This window comes from Priapulus caudatus, unplaced genomic scaffold (genome assembly GCF_000485595.1).
Source record: "Priapulus caudatus unplaced genomic scaffold, Priapulus_caudatus-5.0.1 Scaffold307, whole genome shotgun sequence".
NCBI lineage: Eukaryota > Metazoa > Priapulida > Priapulimorpha > Priapulimorphida > Priapulidae > Priapulus > Priapulus caudatus.
This window is the reverse complement of record NW_014577368.1, coordinates 55,292-72,462: the sequence shown is the minus strand read 5'-3', so window position 1 is coordinate 72,462 and position 17,171 is coordinate 55,292. Positions and strand designations below refer to the sequence as shown.

General features: G+C 44.6%; 2 protein-coding genes across 3 annotated transcripts in view; one reads left to right on the top strand and one right to left on the bottom strand.

Annotated features, from left to right (window-relative positions):
• Window positions 1-8,587, top strand: part of LOC106808816 (zinc finger FYVE domain-containing protein 26-like) — a 25,397-nt gene extending 16,810 nt beyond the window's left edge. The window contains exons 20-30 of one of the 2 annotated variants that reach the window (XM_014811677.1): window positions 620-780; window positions 1,563-1,757; window positions 2,364-2,529; window positions 2,715-2,852; window positions 3,024-3,161; window positions 3,529-3,726; window positions 3,950-4,179; window positions 4,533-4,764; window positions 5,437-5,670; window positions 7,894-7,984; window positions 8,311-8,587. In XM_014811677.1, the coding sequence (XP_014667163.1) occupies window positions 620-780; window positions 1,563-1,757; window positions 2,364-2,529; window positions 2,715-2,852; window positions 3,024-3,161; window positions 3,529-3,726; window positions 3,950-4,179; window positions 4,533-4,764; window positions 5,437-5,670; window positions 7,894-7,984; window positions 8,311-8,408 (1,881 nt within the window). In that variant the 3' untranslated portion in view covers window positions 8,409-8,587. Of the gene's footprint in view, window positions 1-619; window positions 781-1,562; window positions 1,758-2,363; window positions 2,530-2,714; window positions 2,853-3,023; window positions 3,162-3,528; window positions 3,727-3,949; window positions 4,180-4,519; window positions 4,765-5,436; window positions 5,671-7,893; window positions 7,985-8,310 lie in introns of those variants that run through there. The other variant, XM_014811679.1, reaches the window with a different exon arrangement.
• Window positions 8,588-9,685: 1,098 nt separating this feature from the next.
• Window positions 9,686-17,171, bottom strand: part of LOC106808817 (inositol-tetrakisphosphate 1-kinase-like) — a 38,919-nt gene continuing 31,433 nt past the window's right edge. Inside the window, exons 6-10 of the mRNA XM_014811680.1 lie at window positions 17,074-17,117; window positions 16,576-16,735; window positions 16,333-16,400; window positions 15,556-15,721; window positions 9,686-12,725 (exon numbers count right to left, since the gene is read on the bottom strand). Coding sequence (XP_014667166.1) covers window positions 12,493-12,725; window positions 15,556-15,721; window positions 16,333-16,400; window positions 16,576-16,735; window positions 17,074-17,117 — 671 coding nt within the window. The 3' untranslated portion in view covers window positions 9,686-12,492. The remainder of the gene's footprint in view (window positions 12,726-15,555; window positions 15,722-16,332; window positions 16,401-16,575; window positions 16,736-17,073; window positions 17,118-17,171) is intronic.

The window sequence follows — 17,171 nt, the reverse complement described above, 5'->3', positions numbered from 1 at the left end:
GCGTGCGTGCGTGCGTGCGTGCGTGCGTGCGTGCGTGCGTGCGTGCGTGCGTGTGTGGGCGCGCGCGAGCGTGCGTGCGTGCATGTGTGCGTGTTCTGTGTGAGCGCGCTTACATGCATGCATGAGATGCCTGCATGCACACACGCAACAAGGCGTACGTAGGTTGAACGTACGGGGAAGACACTACGAAACGCTTCAGTCTATTGTACCATTATGAGAGGAGTATTTGACTGTGTGCAGAGACGTACATCTATGCAGAGTATTAACCTTCTCTAAGAAGAATAGTTATTCTATATGTAGCGACTTATGTCCATGCATAGCATAGTTATCCTGCTCTGGGAGAAGTAGCTAACTCTATATGGAGAGATTTGCATTGGGCGAGCATTGCTGTACTTTGTATTGGTCTTTGCTAGCACACTCATTATACATAAACCTTTCGATGAACCCTTCGTACAATCTGTGAATGTACCAACGTTATTTCACTTCACAATAGTTAAACCGTGATCACGATAACTTGCATGTTTACATCCTGTAAGACCTAAACAGTGTTCTTACAAAACCCGTGTATCTGCCAGAATGTTAGCCTCTCATCGTAATCGAATTTTTGCATTTATTGCAGGCACCTAGCAGCAACCTGTGCATCTCTGTACTGGACCTTCATAGCAACCTGGCAGTCGGCGCGTCGTACTTGCTGAAACTTTGCGATGACCTGTCCAAGTTGTTACTTCCTATTGAACCTGGCCTGCACAATCCCGAGTTGGACTACAACTTGATTATCAGGTAGGAAATCAACCATGATTTTCTTCTCTGAATGGGAGAATAAAGTGGTGGGATGAGGTATGATAGAATGAGAGATCAGGGCAAGGCTTTGGAGAGGAAAATGTGCAACAGTGAGATTGAGCAAGAGAACGAGAAAGAGAAAGAAGGAGAGGGAGTTAGACAGTCCGCGACAGGTGAGGAAGAGGTAGTAGGATAGCAAAGTAGAAGAAGAGAGAAACAGTTAGACAGAGCGGGGAGGAAATAGAGAGAGCCAGAGAGTGGAAGACCGAATGAGAGACAGAGAAACGGCATAGAAACAGAGAGAGCGAGAGAGAGAGCGAGAGAGAGAGAGAAGCTAAGAGAGAAATAGTGATAGGCACTACAAGAGAGTCAGGGAGAATATCAGAAAGATAGAGATTGAAAAAGAGTGAGAAATAGATGGTGATGAACAGTGAGAGAGAAAGAGAGAGAGAGAGAGAGAAGGTGCACGTGTGACCACGAGGGATAGAATGCTAGCCAGAGTGAGAGAGAGAAAGTTTGTGAGAGAGAGAGAAAGCGAGAGAGCGAGAGAAAGAGAGAGAGCGAGAGAAAGAGAGAGAGCGAGCGAGAGAGAGAGAGAAGGTGCACGTGTGACCACGAGTGATAGAATGCTAGCAAGAATGAGAGAGAGAGAAAGCGAGCGAGCGAGAGAAAGAGAGAGAGAGAGAGTGAGAGAGAGAGAGAGAGCGAGAGAGAGAGAGAGAGAGAGAGAGAACCATACCTACACCACGTAACGAAGCCACCTGTCACTTGCCTTCCTGCAGCATGATGCGTACGCTGCTGATGAGCGCGAAGATGAAGCTGGCGGAGGCTGAGGAAGAGGATGATGGTGGCGGCGGTGCACGGCCCGAGCTCTGTGACACCTACCTCAGCCGCGTCGACCTCCTGCAGCTGCTAGTCGCTGCCAACTGCCAAGACGTGCCTTCACTGCAGCAGCTCACGAAGCCCGACTCTGCACGGTAGGTGGCGCCAGCGCATGTGTAGGTGGCACCAATATTTGAGTAGGTGGCGCCAACACTTGTGTAGGTGGCACCAGTATTTCAGTAGGTGGCCCCAGCATGCACATACGTGGCACTAGTGTACGTAGGTGGTCCCAGAGTGCATGTAAGTGGTGCCAATATGTGTGGAGCTGGAGCCAGAGTGCATGTAAGTGGTACCAATATGTGTGGAGGGGGTGCCAGAGTGCATGTAAGTGGTGCCAATGTGTGTGGAGGTGGTGCCAGAGTGCATGTAAGTGGTGCCAGTATGTGTGTAGGTGGAGCCAGCATCGATGTAGGTGGAGCCAGCATCGATGTAGGTGGAGCCAGCATCGATGTAGGTGGGACCATCAGTTGTGCCCATTGCCCCATGTTTATTAGACTTGTGGGTAAGTGTTGAGTGGTGAATATTGATAATTAACATGCTTGTCGTTAACTACTGTGTGACCTCTCGCTATGCTAACTTCATCAGCACTAATATATGTGTTGCTGAGGAAATAATTTGAATCCAGTTTTGAGCAATTGGGTTGTAGGAGCAATAGTCAGCACATTGCACTCATTTCTCCGTGCGTGTCACCGCTGTCACAGGCGCTACAGGGACAAGCTTTTGGAGGATGAGAGGTTTCAGCTCGCGATGGAGGTGTCAGCCAAGTGCAGTCTCGACATGAACGCAGTGTGGACCAATTGGGGAATGACGCATCTACGCGCACGGGATTACGCCAACGCTCGCAGCAAACTATCAAAGTGTCTCAAGGTGGGTAGCGGAGAGTCACAGGACTCGTTCACAGTTTCTATATTTGACCAAAAAAAACTCGTAATAAGTGCTTCTTATATATGTGCCTGCATGCCCGCACACACGCACACACACTCGCAAGTCAGAGTGTCATTTATAACCAGTGGAAAGGATCAATTGGAGAATAAATATTGTTTACCTTGCAGAAGCCCATTGATATGAATCAGAGCTCTCCCCAGCTAGTGCAGGACATCGTCTCAGCGCTGCAGACTGCTGACTCAATCCCTGATCTACTCTCCAGTGCTACAATCAGCTGCAATGACCTCATTGCTGATCCGACACAGGTCAGTCTAACGTTAATTGCATAAGTCATGGGCAATGATGATAAAATCAACGTGCTTACATACCTTCTGCTGCGTATGCAGGTCGTACTTGGTTAGTTGATACTTAATCAGTTTATGAAGTTGTGCTTGTTTCCGAGATGCTGAGATGTTCTCTGTTTGACTACATTCCAGATGGGAGTGGGCAGCAACGTGGATGCGTACGATGAGAGCTTGTACTACCTGCGTGCCTATGGAACCCACCTGTCACTGCTTACATTCTACGTGAGCCACGGCCACGTACACGAAGCACTGCAATGTTTACTTGTCCATGTAAGAATAAAGTTATTGATAGAGGCACCTTCACAATGCTAATTCCTTGACAGGCGCATGTGAGTGTGTATTTGCATGTACCGACAGGGTGTCTCTGAGTTAGAAACTCACTTATGAACTCGCGAATAATGCTCGATTGTTAAAGAATGCAACCTATGAACTGCGATCTGCACCTTTTGTGGTTAGATGTTCTGATAAATTGACTTGCTAACAAAAAGCTTGAGACAGTTATGTTGTCACTCTGACTATCTCCGGTAATAAACGTTACGTGTGTGGGATGAACATACACGTGAGTCCATGCAGTTCGAGGCTGATGGGTTACGCTGTGGCGTTTTTGCTACTTGAGTGTCTGTGTACTTGCGCGCAGGACTGTGCGGTTGACGTCTTCATTGAGGGCGTCTTGGCGCCATGCACGGAGAAGGGCCAGCTTCCCAAACTACTCCAGCAGATGGAGTCTCTCGATGCCAGCCTGCAACAGTGGTGCCGGTACCTTAAGGCGGCGTGCCGTTACCTGGACCAGCGTCACCTCTTGCACACGTTGTATGACCTTCAGATGTTCATGAAGGTCAGTAAGCGATGTATGCTGTTTGCTGTACCTAGGTATTCTGTTTTCGCCTATTCGCTGACCTTAACTATGCATGTCGATAGGTAATTGCTTAGAACCGCTTTAGCAAGATGAATGCTGTATACATTTGCTGCTATCTTTCTGGTTTTTATGCGATTTACTCAGTATCATGCTACACTTTAGATACAATAAGAAATTTACGTAAATTCTTCAAATTTAACAGGATTACGTGCGAGCTGCAATGACAGGCATTAGATTTTATCGAACTGGTGGCGGCGTCTCATATGCTCAACTGCACGAAAGACTTCCGCACCTCTTACTTGCGGCCCAACATTTGGAGATGTTTCTTCGGGAGCAAAAGGGCCATCGTGGCAGTGGTGGGGACAACACAAAGAAAAGAGTGCCACCTGACGATGATCTCCGTCTCTGGCTCTCTCCTAATGACGTTCATAGGTACATGATTGATACATTGCATGTTGTTTTGGGATTCGTGTATATGCATATAACAGACAAGAAATAGTGCAGAGAGCATCACGTTGACAAGAGCATGGTATGCACTCGGTGGTATAGCACATGTAATGCCATGGGACTTTGTGGAAGACAAATAAGTTGAAGTGGAGACTGCATAAAAAAATACAGTATATTGATAGAACACTGAGTAGTATGTATATTGAACAGAGTTGAAATAATAGATATGCAATCTCTATTATAATCAGCGTAAAACATTTAAACCTAATTATGCCCAAACTTTTTCAAGTGAAACCTGTAAAACCTAATACTTAACTGACAGCAGCCACCTGTTGCAGTCATCTGATGACGATCACGCTACAGATCGAGGTCACTAAATTCCTGCACCGCTGTGAGCAACTGCAGAAAGGTGCGCGGGGTGGCGTGGGCAGTCCACCACCGCACGGACGCGACAGCACGCCGCCGACTCTGTTTGGCAATGTGAAGGTCAAGATGGACGTAACAGTGATGGTCATGCTGGCTGGACAGAGCATCGACGATGGCTTTGGAATTGCATTCAGAATCATACAGGTTGGCATTGTTGGTTGGCATGGCGTATGATATCATATGGGCGTATGTTTTCATATGGGCACGTGTTGGTGTGGAATCTGATATCATACGGATGCGTGTTGGCATGGCATCCGTTATTATGCGAGAGTGTTATTGGGTGGCATCTGAAGTCGTTCAGGTGCGTGTTGGTGTAAGGTCTGATTTTATACGAGAATGTGTTAGTGTGGCATCTGATATTATGTGAGTGTGTTGGTGTGTCGTCTTGTATTATATTGGTGCATGTAGGTGTGGCATCTCATGTTATGCAAGTATCGATACTACCGTAGGGATCTGTCATTAAACAGGTGATCTTGAATATACAACAATCCAAACTCGGGGGTTTATCCAATTAAAGACGGATTGCTTTGTTGAGCAGTGGTTTGGACATGATTAACCCTGTTGGTGGAGACGTGGCCTTAATTGCATCATTTAGAAACTGTTCGGCACATTAACCCTTATTATAATTACTCCTCGTCAGAATGTGCCATCCTACAGCAGCCTGTGCTGTTGGACCCGTTCCTCGCCTATTTCCTGCATAAAAGACCAGGAAGCTGCCAAAGATTCCGTAGATTCTTCAGCCTGATCCGATGATCTCTACGAACGGCAATCGAACGTGTTCCGTCTAAGAAGCTATCCTGATGTGTCTCTTTGCAGGAGTTCCGTTTGAACTCGGCGCCCATCTACGCGCAGGTCGGCAGGAGGCTGGCGTCGGTGCATCGGTACCGTGAGGTGCGGCAGCTGCTGGCGTGCGTGCGCGACTCGGGCCTCTCCGACCAGCAGACTCACGACGAGGTGGTGAACGCCTGCCTGCGCGTCGCCGCCTCGCAGCCGGACGAGGCCAGGGAGACGGAGAGCCTCATCAAGACGCTGAAGACGGACGCTAACAAGGTACTGTCGGCCCGTGCGCCGTATTCTCTCGCTGCTCAGCGACGTGGAAGGGGGAGCAGAGTGTCTGCTGATGAGGGGATAGGATGGTATTGGACGTGGCACAGATTGAGCACATAGGTGGTATGATGAGGGTGAGGGGCAAAGGGTGAATGCTGAGTGGTGAGGGGGGGGCTAAGGTTAAGGGCTTATGGTAGAATTACTAAAGGGTGGTATGCTGAGGGTGAGGGGCAAAGGATGAGTGTTGAGGGGGGCTAAAGGGAAGGCCTTATGGTAGAATTACTAAAGGGTGGTATGCTGAGGGTGAGGGGCAAAGGGTGAATGCTAAGGGGAAGGGCTTTTGGTAGAATCACTAAGGTGGTGGTTTGGAGATAGTGGGTGGGGGAGATATATGGCATAACAAAATGTAAAGTCCGTAGTAAAAGCAAGCAGACTGTTTATTTTTAAAACATTTTGTTGATATGTTAAACATTAAAATCTTACATAGCCATACTAAGCTGAAACCTACAGTGAATGAGTTTGTGAGGGACAATGTATGTAACACTAACAGTGTTGTCCATACTCACCTCAGTTCGACTACAGTGAATCTATTCTTCTAACAAACACTTGTGAAGCTTTTATTTAGGGGAAGTCCGTTGTATGCACTTGGACTAATGGAGGGTCCTAGACATCACGTGCCACCCATTCATTTTATCCTAAACAACATTATTTTCACCAAATTTTGTTGCATGTGTGCAGTGAATCATGATACTTAGTTTTTTGACCACCTAGCAAACAACTCTGCAACACAGTGCATGAAATGCTACGCGTGAAATCTTTCCTTTCACGACTGCAAGTAATGAATCATGGTATGGCCTTGTATCGTAATACCGCTCGAAAGTTCAGTTTGAATCGATGACGTCATTAACTGTAGGGAATTCTCACAAAATGTGCTTTCGGTTATGAAAACGAACATATTGATATCTATGGTTGCGTGCAAACAACTGCTCGCCATGGTAACTCAGAATTGATCCTTTTAATCTTTTCAGCGGGGAGAAGATCATTAACGAAAAGCAGCCGAAGCTATGGCCACATGTAAACACTTTTTGGCCACTTATGACACATTACTCGCAAAGAGAGCGGCGACCTTTGTTGCCAGTCACATCTCGTACCCTTGATTACCATGAATACGCAGCCTCGCCAGTCGTAAGCGTGTGTCATTATCACGTGGCAGTGCAAACATTTTTCGCAGAGTAGTACTCCCCGGTGCCCTTCGTGCACAGACCTGTGGCAATTAGCAGAGCTACGAATGATTGACGACTGTCGCAGTCATATACAGCATCGAATAATTACCTAATTGCTCCCCGAACGAATGGAGCAGTAATTCACGCTCTAGCATCTCGTGGAAAGTTGACCTTTACGATAAATCTCTTACTCGATAGTGACAGGTAGAAGGTCTTGCTGAGAGCATGCTGTGATGCGACAGTATACGTACTACTCAAGGCTACTCATGTTGTATCATCTGCATAACCGCATGCATCTGCATCCCCAAAACATATCACACGTGTTTTTTTTGTTTTTTTTATGATGCAAATTTGGTAGATTTTAGCAATTTGACTATGCATTTCAGTGTCTGCTTACGGTCAACGATAGCTCAAGAACCGTTTGACCCACATGTTTCAAATTGCATACAGTTGTTACTCCTATGGGAGAGATTTGAACGTCCTATTTGGGAGCACGCCAGTCGACCTACTTTTGAGCCACGCCTACTTTTTGGCAAAATTTTGGTATATGAATGTGTAAGGCTAGGCCCAAAACAGTTGTTACTCCTATGGGAGAGATGACAACGTCCTATTACGTTTATTTCGTCTAACTGGTTAACAACTCTACAATAATACGTGTAATATTGTGTTTTAGATTCTTCGTTACAGTAATTTGACTGGAATATTTTATTGTTTTTATTTGCGCGATATTCGAAAACCAAAATGGCGATCATTTAGGCGTAGCGCCATCTCTCATCAAGATTTCAGACTTTCAGATGTGAAACATTTATTTTCGCATCAAAACTTATGCATATATCATTATCAAGAGTATATAATGGGAGATATGCTATATAATGGGAGTTCTCCCATATATACTCTTGCTTTATATGTCCCCCTCCTTCTTCTATCACACCCAAGGTGAGCTATAGTATCATTGACACTTTCATTGATTAACCTGTTTAACACATAAAACGTGTGGTTTTAGGTGAATGCCTACATCCAATGTGGAAAACTGAAATCTGCCTACCTGATTGCTGTACGGGGCGAGAGGCTTGAAGACATTGAACGAATCTCAGGTGAGCTGTGACCAATGTACCCATTCTCTGCTTTGCTTTTTATATATCTCCCACTCACTCTTTCTCTCTTTCACGCACTCTCTTTTCCAATTATGTTGTCTTCTGTTATCCACTCATACCTCATCTCTTACTGGTATTCTCTCGTATTTCAGCTGTCCTGCCTCAAACCCTCGTTTGTGTCAGTCTTCCCTGTGCTTTCATCAAGTGGTCATTTCTCTTTCTAGCATGATAACCTTACTTTTCTCCCGGTGGCGTTTGCACTGATCATAGACCGTGTGGTAAAAGTGACCACTATCCGTCAACATCCTATTTCTCTTGTCCTGCAGATGCAGCAGAAAAAGCTGGTCAGAGTGCCGTTAAAAACATCTGTGATAAGTGGCTGGCAGCCCATAGAACGCCCCCTGGACCAACACACAAGTCCTAAGTACCAGTGACATAACGACAGAGGGTGTGGGAGGGCAACTCATAGGAAAGGACAAGGACTGTACAAATTATATCGATATATATAGGAAACATGCAACTGCTGAAAATTTGCCCCAATATTAAGAAGAGAAAATTTATATTGTAACTATTAATAAAATCTCTCATATTTCTATTAATTTGCTTCTCCTAGTAAATTGTTTTATTGGATTTGAGTTGTGAGAGCTTACCATATTTTATGGATTATATTACACACCTTATTACTCAGGAAATGTCTCCAGAAACCACCTCGTATCCTATACACTGATGGTAGATTTTGGCCGACACCGTAGCTACTATTTTGTTGGGACGGTACAATATATGGTTGAGTGAAATAGCCTACAGCCTAATCAGTGCTGTTTGCAAGGAGCTTACGAATTACATGGAATGCGACAGGTGAAAAACAAAGTTGCTGTCTTATTCACGGTGAGAATATATCTAGTGGTGGGGGAATTATTATGCAGAAAATTGTTTTGTCAGATAACCTTAATTTGGTGGTAAACATGCTTTTGATCATCTTGTAGAAACATATTCCTCGAAGCGTGGTGTATGGTTACTAAGCTATAGTAATTGACATGTCGGGGGCACAAAGTAATTTCTCTACATCACATTATATAACTGCCAACCTTTTTTATACTCTATAATCATACCTTTATGAAGATTTGAGGTTTCACCAAGATACTCATAATGTTGGGAAAAGCCTACTTCGATATCTAACTGGTTCAAAATGTCACATGACGATGTCGTGATGAACTTTTAAAGATGGATTTTAAAGACAAGATTAGACATTTTAACATTATAAAACACAGCAATGGCAAGCAAATTAACAGACAAAAATCTGACGCGGACGTACAGATCTTTAAACAATGGGGTGTGCGGTAAGTCACGAAACACAGCAAAGCGTACGAAATTGGAACAGCTAGATGTTAAAAAGTTGTAGTTACATACACAAAGTCATGTAATGTCGCCATGTTTATTGTTGTAATGCACAACGTATATTGCATGTTGCGTTGAGTCGAAGTATGTTGCTGCGGGTGTTGTGATACTGTACTAACACTATAGATGCAACGTTATTGTGAATGAAAGGACATTATTATTCGTCCAGGTAAAATATGTAGTTGTAAACCTATCAGTGAATGCCAAGCTAAAGAAATCTACAGTATCTTTCCTCTTTACCTCGTCATCAAACACAAACTTGGAAATGTGATGAGTCACACAGAAATGAGATGATGGACGATTACATACTTTTAAAAATAATGAAAATAGCTTTATTTTGTTAACATTTTCATGCGCGTTATTTCATCAAGTTTATGTTCACATTCTCAACCCAAAAGGGTTAGTGACATACACACGTACAGCACATTGTAATAAGAAGAGACCACGGTTTTATAACGTATGAAAAGGGATAAAAGCTCTAATATACTAACACCTGACATTTACACTTTAATACACGTAACTCAGAGTGAACAGTGATGATATAAAAAAATTCATCGACTCAACAGAGATTAAACCACCACCTCTATCAGCTCTTAAACATCGTGCCGTTTCACATGTACAGAAAAACTAGTGGTGCATATGTCGACGTCTGTTACATAAGAATATGTGAAATGGTTGACAGACATAACGTCCCACCTGTAACACAGTGTCACTTGGTTGACTGACATAATGTCCCACATGTAACAGTGTCACCTGGTTGACAGACATAATACCTCACCAGTAACACAGTGTCACCTGCTTGACAAACATGACATCTCACATGTAACACAATGTCACATGGTTGACAGATATGTCTCAAATGTAACAAATTGTCACCTGGTTGATGTCACATTATCTAACTGAACCACGTGGTGCATTGATACATGAAAAGTAGAGCAGGTGGGATAGAGGCGAATTGGGCAACCATTGTGATTGTGTGTATTTGCTAAGTGAATAAATAAACGGCTATGTTTGGAATCAACGTTCACCTTATATATCACGACTAGATAACATTAGTTGACAGACACAGCATGTCTTATCTGTAACACAGTCTAACCTGGTTGACAGATATAACGTCTATCTGTAACACAGTGTCATCTGTTTGGCAGATATGCTATATCCCACCTGTAACACAGTGTCACCTGGTTGACAGATGACTTCTCATCTGCAACATAGTGTCACCTGGTTGACAGATATGACATCTCAACTGTAACACAGTGTCACCTGGTTGACAAATATGACATCTCACCTGTTACAGTGTCACCTGCTTCACAGATATGACATATCTCACCTGTAACACTGTCACCTGCTTGACAGATATGACATGTTCCAGTCATCATACAGATAAGTGACAGCGTATAGCACATAGCAGAATGCCAGCAGTACTGTTATCCAAAGTTTTAGCTATAAAAGCCAAAAATTATCGGGTCAACTGGGCTGCACATTTGCTTTACATGCTCTGCTGTTTGCGGAAGTAAATGCAGCGTAGGCAGGTAGGTGGACACTGGTTGTGAGCTCCCAGATGCCAGCGGCGTTCGCTTGTTTCTATGCGCGTGTTTTCATCTGCACGTATACGTGCTCATGCGATCAGATGAAAGCTGCAATTGTATTGCTGCGTGCCATGCAATGCGTGTTCAGTAGTGAGTAGGTTGTGTTAAGCACGTGTTCTGAGTGCTTACGAGAGCGCACCTGTATGCCCGAGATTAGGAGTACCACGTGTTTCGGGTGTGCATGCTAGCAGCCGACGTGTTTATAGGTAGGTGGCGACGTGGTGTGAGCATATATTATAGCACAATCATACGTTAAACACATGGGGACGTGTTACGTGATTGATAGCTGCTCGAGGTGTTACACCAGGAGTGACGTCTGTTTGATACGCATGATAGCAGATTGACAGTTTATAGAAATGGGGCCATGCTCTCTAGTAAGTTCACACGATGACTAAGTGATGTTTTAAACCAATAGAATGCTGTTGCCTCATACTCTGAGCTGGAGAACACAAGTTGCTGCTCTCTTTTCACGAACGCCAATGCTTTAGATAAAAGAAATCTTGACTTTGGGGAAAATAATCTATACATAATGGCATAGACAATGGCAGGGTCCTGGCAGCTGGTACCACGCAACTCTGGTTCAACGTTGCACTGGGGAGATTGCTCGCGCGAGTAGATGACATATACCACGTTTCCCAAATAAAACTGCAATTTCTATAGCTGCCTCAATCCTTCCTTCATGATTTTACGATGCACAACTTTAGCCACCGGAATAACTGCTCGCTCAACCTGGGACCCATTCGATCGCATGTCAGGGTATCAGTTCACCAGCATGTATCAGAGCCCGAACTGTGCTGGTCACATCGAGCAAACTGCCACGAGATTGCGCCTAGAGTGAAAGAGCACGACGGCAATACCTATTCAAGAAGTGAGACAGAAGTGATACGGACACAGAAGTACGCGACGGGAGCAGAACCGCTGCCTATACAGCGAGCGACCGAACGCTAACATGCACGCTGTTCCTCGCATCCGTGCGAACCCAACACAAACCCGCGCAGCTCTGCGTCTACAGCCCTGCTGCCGTGAACGACGCGACGTACGGGTACTCGCGTTTGCCCCTCTGCATAATTATTTACACTGGCGACACGAGCGCCATCGTCGTCCACCAGTCCACAGATGGCAGAGGCGACGACCTCGTTCAAAGTTGCGAGGATCGATTGCGCATCGATCGAACGTCAACACACTGCGCTAGACGACTTCGTGGTGCACTACTGCGTCAGAGGAACCCCAACACGGCAATCGAGATGGCCGGACCGACGTGAAAACCACTATCTACCACTACTTACGCCACTAAGTACTACCTACTCTATACGTGGCTATTATCTGGATGTGAATAAGGGGAAGTGGAAGCACACGGATTAAGTCCCACAGGCGAGTCACACAGGAGGGAGGAGGAGGGGAGCGGAGTCCCAGGTCGACGACCCATCACAGCTAGGTGGCAGCACTGTACAGGCCCCGCGACGTCACGCTCCTGATGCAACGTCGCCGCTGCTGGTTGCACGTGGCGGGCGTCCACGCGAGGGTCTACGCGTGCAGCAGCCAGCTGTTGTGGCGCACCGCAGTCTCAAGGCTCATCGTCTGCTGCCGGTTGTAAGCGTTCTCGCGCTCGACTGCACGCGACGAGACGACAAGCGAGCCTCGGGCGGCCATCTTGTCATCGCGTGCACTGCATACAGTCATCTTGTCATCGCGTCTGTCCAGCTGCTGCACGATGTAGCCTAGCAGCACCTCAAACAGATCCGGCACTCCGTCGTAACCTAAAAGAAACGAGCAGACGCGGGGTCAGAGGAGCGTGTTTCAACGGAAATGCTTCTGATATGACAGTTCAGCAGATAAACTAAACAGTATTGTCTTCCTTTGGCAATTCTTTTGTTAAAAATCTCAATACATTCTAACAGAGAGAAACGTACATCGCATGGAAAGTCCAAGCTTAGAATATTCACTGAATGTGAATTTTGATAGTGGATCTAGTAGGTGGGGTATGTTCAATTTTCAGTATTTGACAATTGAACATTTTGCCAGTGATAAAATTTTGATAGTAAAAAATAAGTACGGTCATTATACAGGGACGATTAATGCATGGCTGGTAGGTCGTTGTATAATGCAAGACGATAATGACCCTGAAATGAATCTGTGTGGGAGTCTGTTTACCTCTGCACCTGTTATTTACACACCATATAAAATGAATTTTTAATAGACGTTTAGAACATCATAAACCTGTCTATGTATACATTACGCAGCAACAAATTACGCCGTCGCTTGGAATAGACACTGTTATAAATTATGCCATTGCTTGTGCAGCATGTCTCAGTAATCAGAAGGAATCTTGTCTCGGAATTTATAGTCTCACAGTCCAGCTGGCTAATTAACACTTTTAATCACTAAAATAGTAAGTGACTGCAATATTTTAGATTTCACCATTTGCATATACTAGATGTTCATTCCATAGATTAATCATGGCAGTTGAATAATTAAGCATTCATTCTCAAGCATTAAATACTCTCAAGTACTCTCAATACTCTCATTTACACGAGAGGCAGCATGAGCAACGGTGGCTGCCATTAATATCTACAAACACCTGCTAGCCATTTTAAAAAAACAAGTTGACCCAATTTACTCGTAAACTATTACAAAAAAATTAATTCAATACTAAATAACAATTATTGGCTTGCTGCAAATTTAAAACGTTAACTAAAAATAATGGTGAAAGCTATGTAGTGTGTTCTCCTTCATTCGCTTCAGATACAGTGATTATGTAAGTGACGTGTTCCATAAACAAGAGCCGCAGAGCGTCTGGGCTCATCTGAAGTCTGTTGCTACGGTTATAAACGTAACATTTAAGTCGTGCGTAGTGACACCTTTGTTAGGTGCTGATATGCAGATACGCAGTTGCGTACACATCATTTCAGCAACCTTCTGCATTCTCCATACCTCCCAAATCCCATTGGTTGATACAAATCGCGTGCCTGAAACTCCTGTTTTATTTATATATTAATGCCTGCTGTTGGGGGCACTATGCTCTCATAGTGTTGCTGAGGGAAGGAATAGTGCCCGAGCGGTAGCGAGGGCACTATTCCTTCCCAAAGCAACACTGAGAGCATAGTGCCCCCAACAGCAGGCATTAATGTTTTTAGTGCATCACATGACTATGCAATCTACTTTTCATGCGTATATACCTTCTTTATACTCCCTAATTTGCCGGTGCATTCGATGTAACAAAACGTTCGACACAAACACAACCGCCGTTCGAAATTACTCTTGCGTGGCGCCCAGACTCAGGAGATTCGTGACGTAAACACAATGCGTAATAATAACAATGCGTCGCGCAAGCGATAGTGCCCGCTCAGGCGGGCACTATCGCTTCATAGTGCCTGCTGCGTTATCCAATGAGATTGCAGCGATTTATCACGTCACGTCACTAAAGTGCATTGTTACCCTAACCCTAACCCTATTAAAAAAAAAAAAAATTAATTGTTGTAAAAATTATTTGTTGTTATTCAATTGTTGTAAATAAATCATGTAAATATTTGCGTTAATCAGGAATGACGTGAAAAGGAATCAGGATGACAAATTTGGGGGTCAAGGGTCAAAGGTCAAGATGTGTAAACGGAGGGGGAATATTTCCCCCTTAACTTAAGGTATAGGATAGGAGGAAATATGGAATTACAGCTTAAAGATGTATCAGAAGGACAGTGATGAACAACTCTTGAAATAAATACCATGTACCTGGAGTACACTAGATAGAGGGGAAACTAATTGCAGAAACATGCACCATGCGGTCATTTCAAAAGGTACAGGTGTAGGTCAAATTATTTAATATGATACCGATACATTACACACGTATCGAAGTTGACCTGACCAACCTGGTTGCCACTGACTGTATAAACATAACATAATTTTATCTATGGAAATTGAGCACGCCACCAATTGAGTAGAAAGCCCTACTGAATTGTAAAAAAGAATATGTAAGAGTAAATTTTAATTTTGTTTTTAATTTACAAATTGTGAATGTATCCAATTATATAGAAAATGTGAAATTTGTCAGACCTGTCAGATGGAAGGCATTACTCGGACTGGTAAGGCAGATTTTATTTGTGTGCCGGACCCATTGCCCTACGCTAATTTTCCCACAACTGGGCACTGAATGTTCATTACTGACTGCGGCAGCAAGAAAATCAGTGGGTTGGGCACAAGTCATCACACTGCCAGACCTATTGTATGGCAGAGAAATAAGAGATTTCGTTTTTCCTGTATTTACGTAACACAGGTTGGTGTAATGTAATATCCCGCATATAACTGTACATATATTAGTAGGCTATACACAATCAAAATTTATCAAACGCGGCTCCTGTGACCTACTGGAACGTAGAGCTTCAATATTGTGCCATATATACTGTGAGTGTGTGCATGTAACCAGGTGTTATGTGAGGATTTTTACAAGATAGCGCAAGAATAAATAACGGTCTTGTATAACTGCTAATATAATCTGGAGCTGTGCCCCGTAGAGGCTGTCCATGCCTCTTCTTCACACATGATAAATGCTAATATAAGACTGCGAGGGTGGCTAGTGTGCACGGGGCATCTCACCGGGAAAGGCATTGATGTCGATGACGGCGTAGCGTCCTGTGCCGTGTTCGACGATGACGTCGATGCCGCACAGCGCCAGCTGCAGCCGCTCGCGCACGACGTCGACGAGGCGGGAGAGCTTCATCGGTTGCGGCCGCACACTCGCAGGCACGTCCGCCTGCTCGACCTGTCACACAGCAGCACTAATCGTCAGTAATGCGCAGCAAGGGGCACTGCTATAGTGCTGCTGCTGCTACTGCTGCTACTGCTGCTGCTGCTGCTGCTGCTACTGCTACTGCTGCTGCTGCTGCTGCTACTGCTGCTACTGCTGCTGCTGCTGCTGCTGTTGCTGCTGCTGCTGCTTAATGCTGCTGCCACTGCTGCTGCTGCTGCTACTGCTGCTGCTGCTGCCGTTTGATGCTGCTAATGCTGCCATTGCAGCTGTTTGATGCTGCTGCTGCTGCTGATGATGATGATGATGATTATGATGATGACAATGCTACTGCTGCTACTGCTCCACCTGCCACTGCTGCTGTTGCTGCTGCTACTACTACTGCTACTGGTGCTGGAAGTGTTACTGCTGCTGCTGCTACTTCTGCTGTCATGGCTGCTGTGTGCTGCCACCACTGATATTGATAATGCTGCCATGTTGCTGCTGCTGCGACTACTGCTGGCATATTACTGCTGCGACTACTGCTATGCTGATTAAACTGCTATGCTGCTAATGATACAGCTATGTCGATCAGACTGACAGTTCTGCTATGTTGTTATGTGTAAAATAGATTGATTTAGACTTACATCATTGAGGGAGGAGGATGCATTGGCCCCTGATACATCACCGCTATGAAAGAATACTGTCTTCTGACCTGGAACAAGGCAGTATTTTAGCAAGCGAACGTTAACACGGAAGAACCCAGCCATGTAATAAACGATTACATTACTCCACCAATACATTTCGTACACAACGAACGACTGTCTACTGTTTGCCAATAAATAACGGATCACGTGAAATGACTCGTGGATGTGCCACAGATTGCTTACCACCAGAGTACAGATTCCTGATTGATGGTCTCTCTATTGTGAAATGTTGGTCCCCAATCACGAAGATTTTGTACAATAATGCATTGTGGTTGACAAACGTCTGAGCAACGCATGGTGGTGTGACACCTTGCACACCCGCTTCATTGAATATGATCGACATCTGAAATAATGTATATTTAGGTCAGACATTAACACACATCGTGGATTCAGATGACACCGACAGGGTAACTAACACATGCACGCATAAGGAGTGAAGCTTGGTACTCAACAGAAATTACATGCAGATTTATTGAAGATCAATGATTGACTCATGATATGGCTAAATAAAGAGGCTTTCAGAAATAAAATAGCCGCATTGAGATTATGACCCTACACCTATGCCAGTCCCACCCACCTACTTAACCATGACTCTGACCTTGCACCAATCCCAACTACTGCATAACCATAATACTAAGCTTGCTGCCTCCCTAACCATTATATATCTATGATCCTGCTTACCTCATGAGCGCTTGATGACCCATGTGCTACAAGTGGCTTGCATACTACAACAAAGATTATCACTTGAAGGTAATGAATGATACAGACACACGCACATA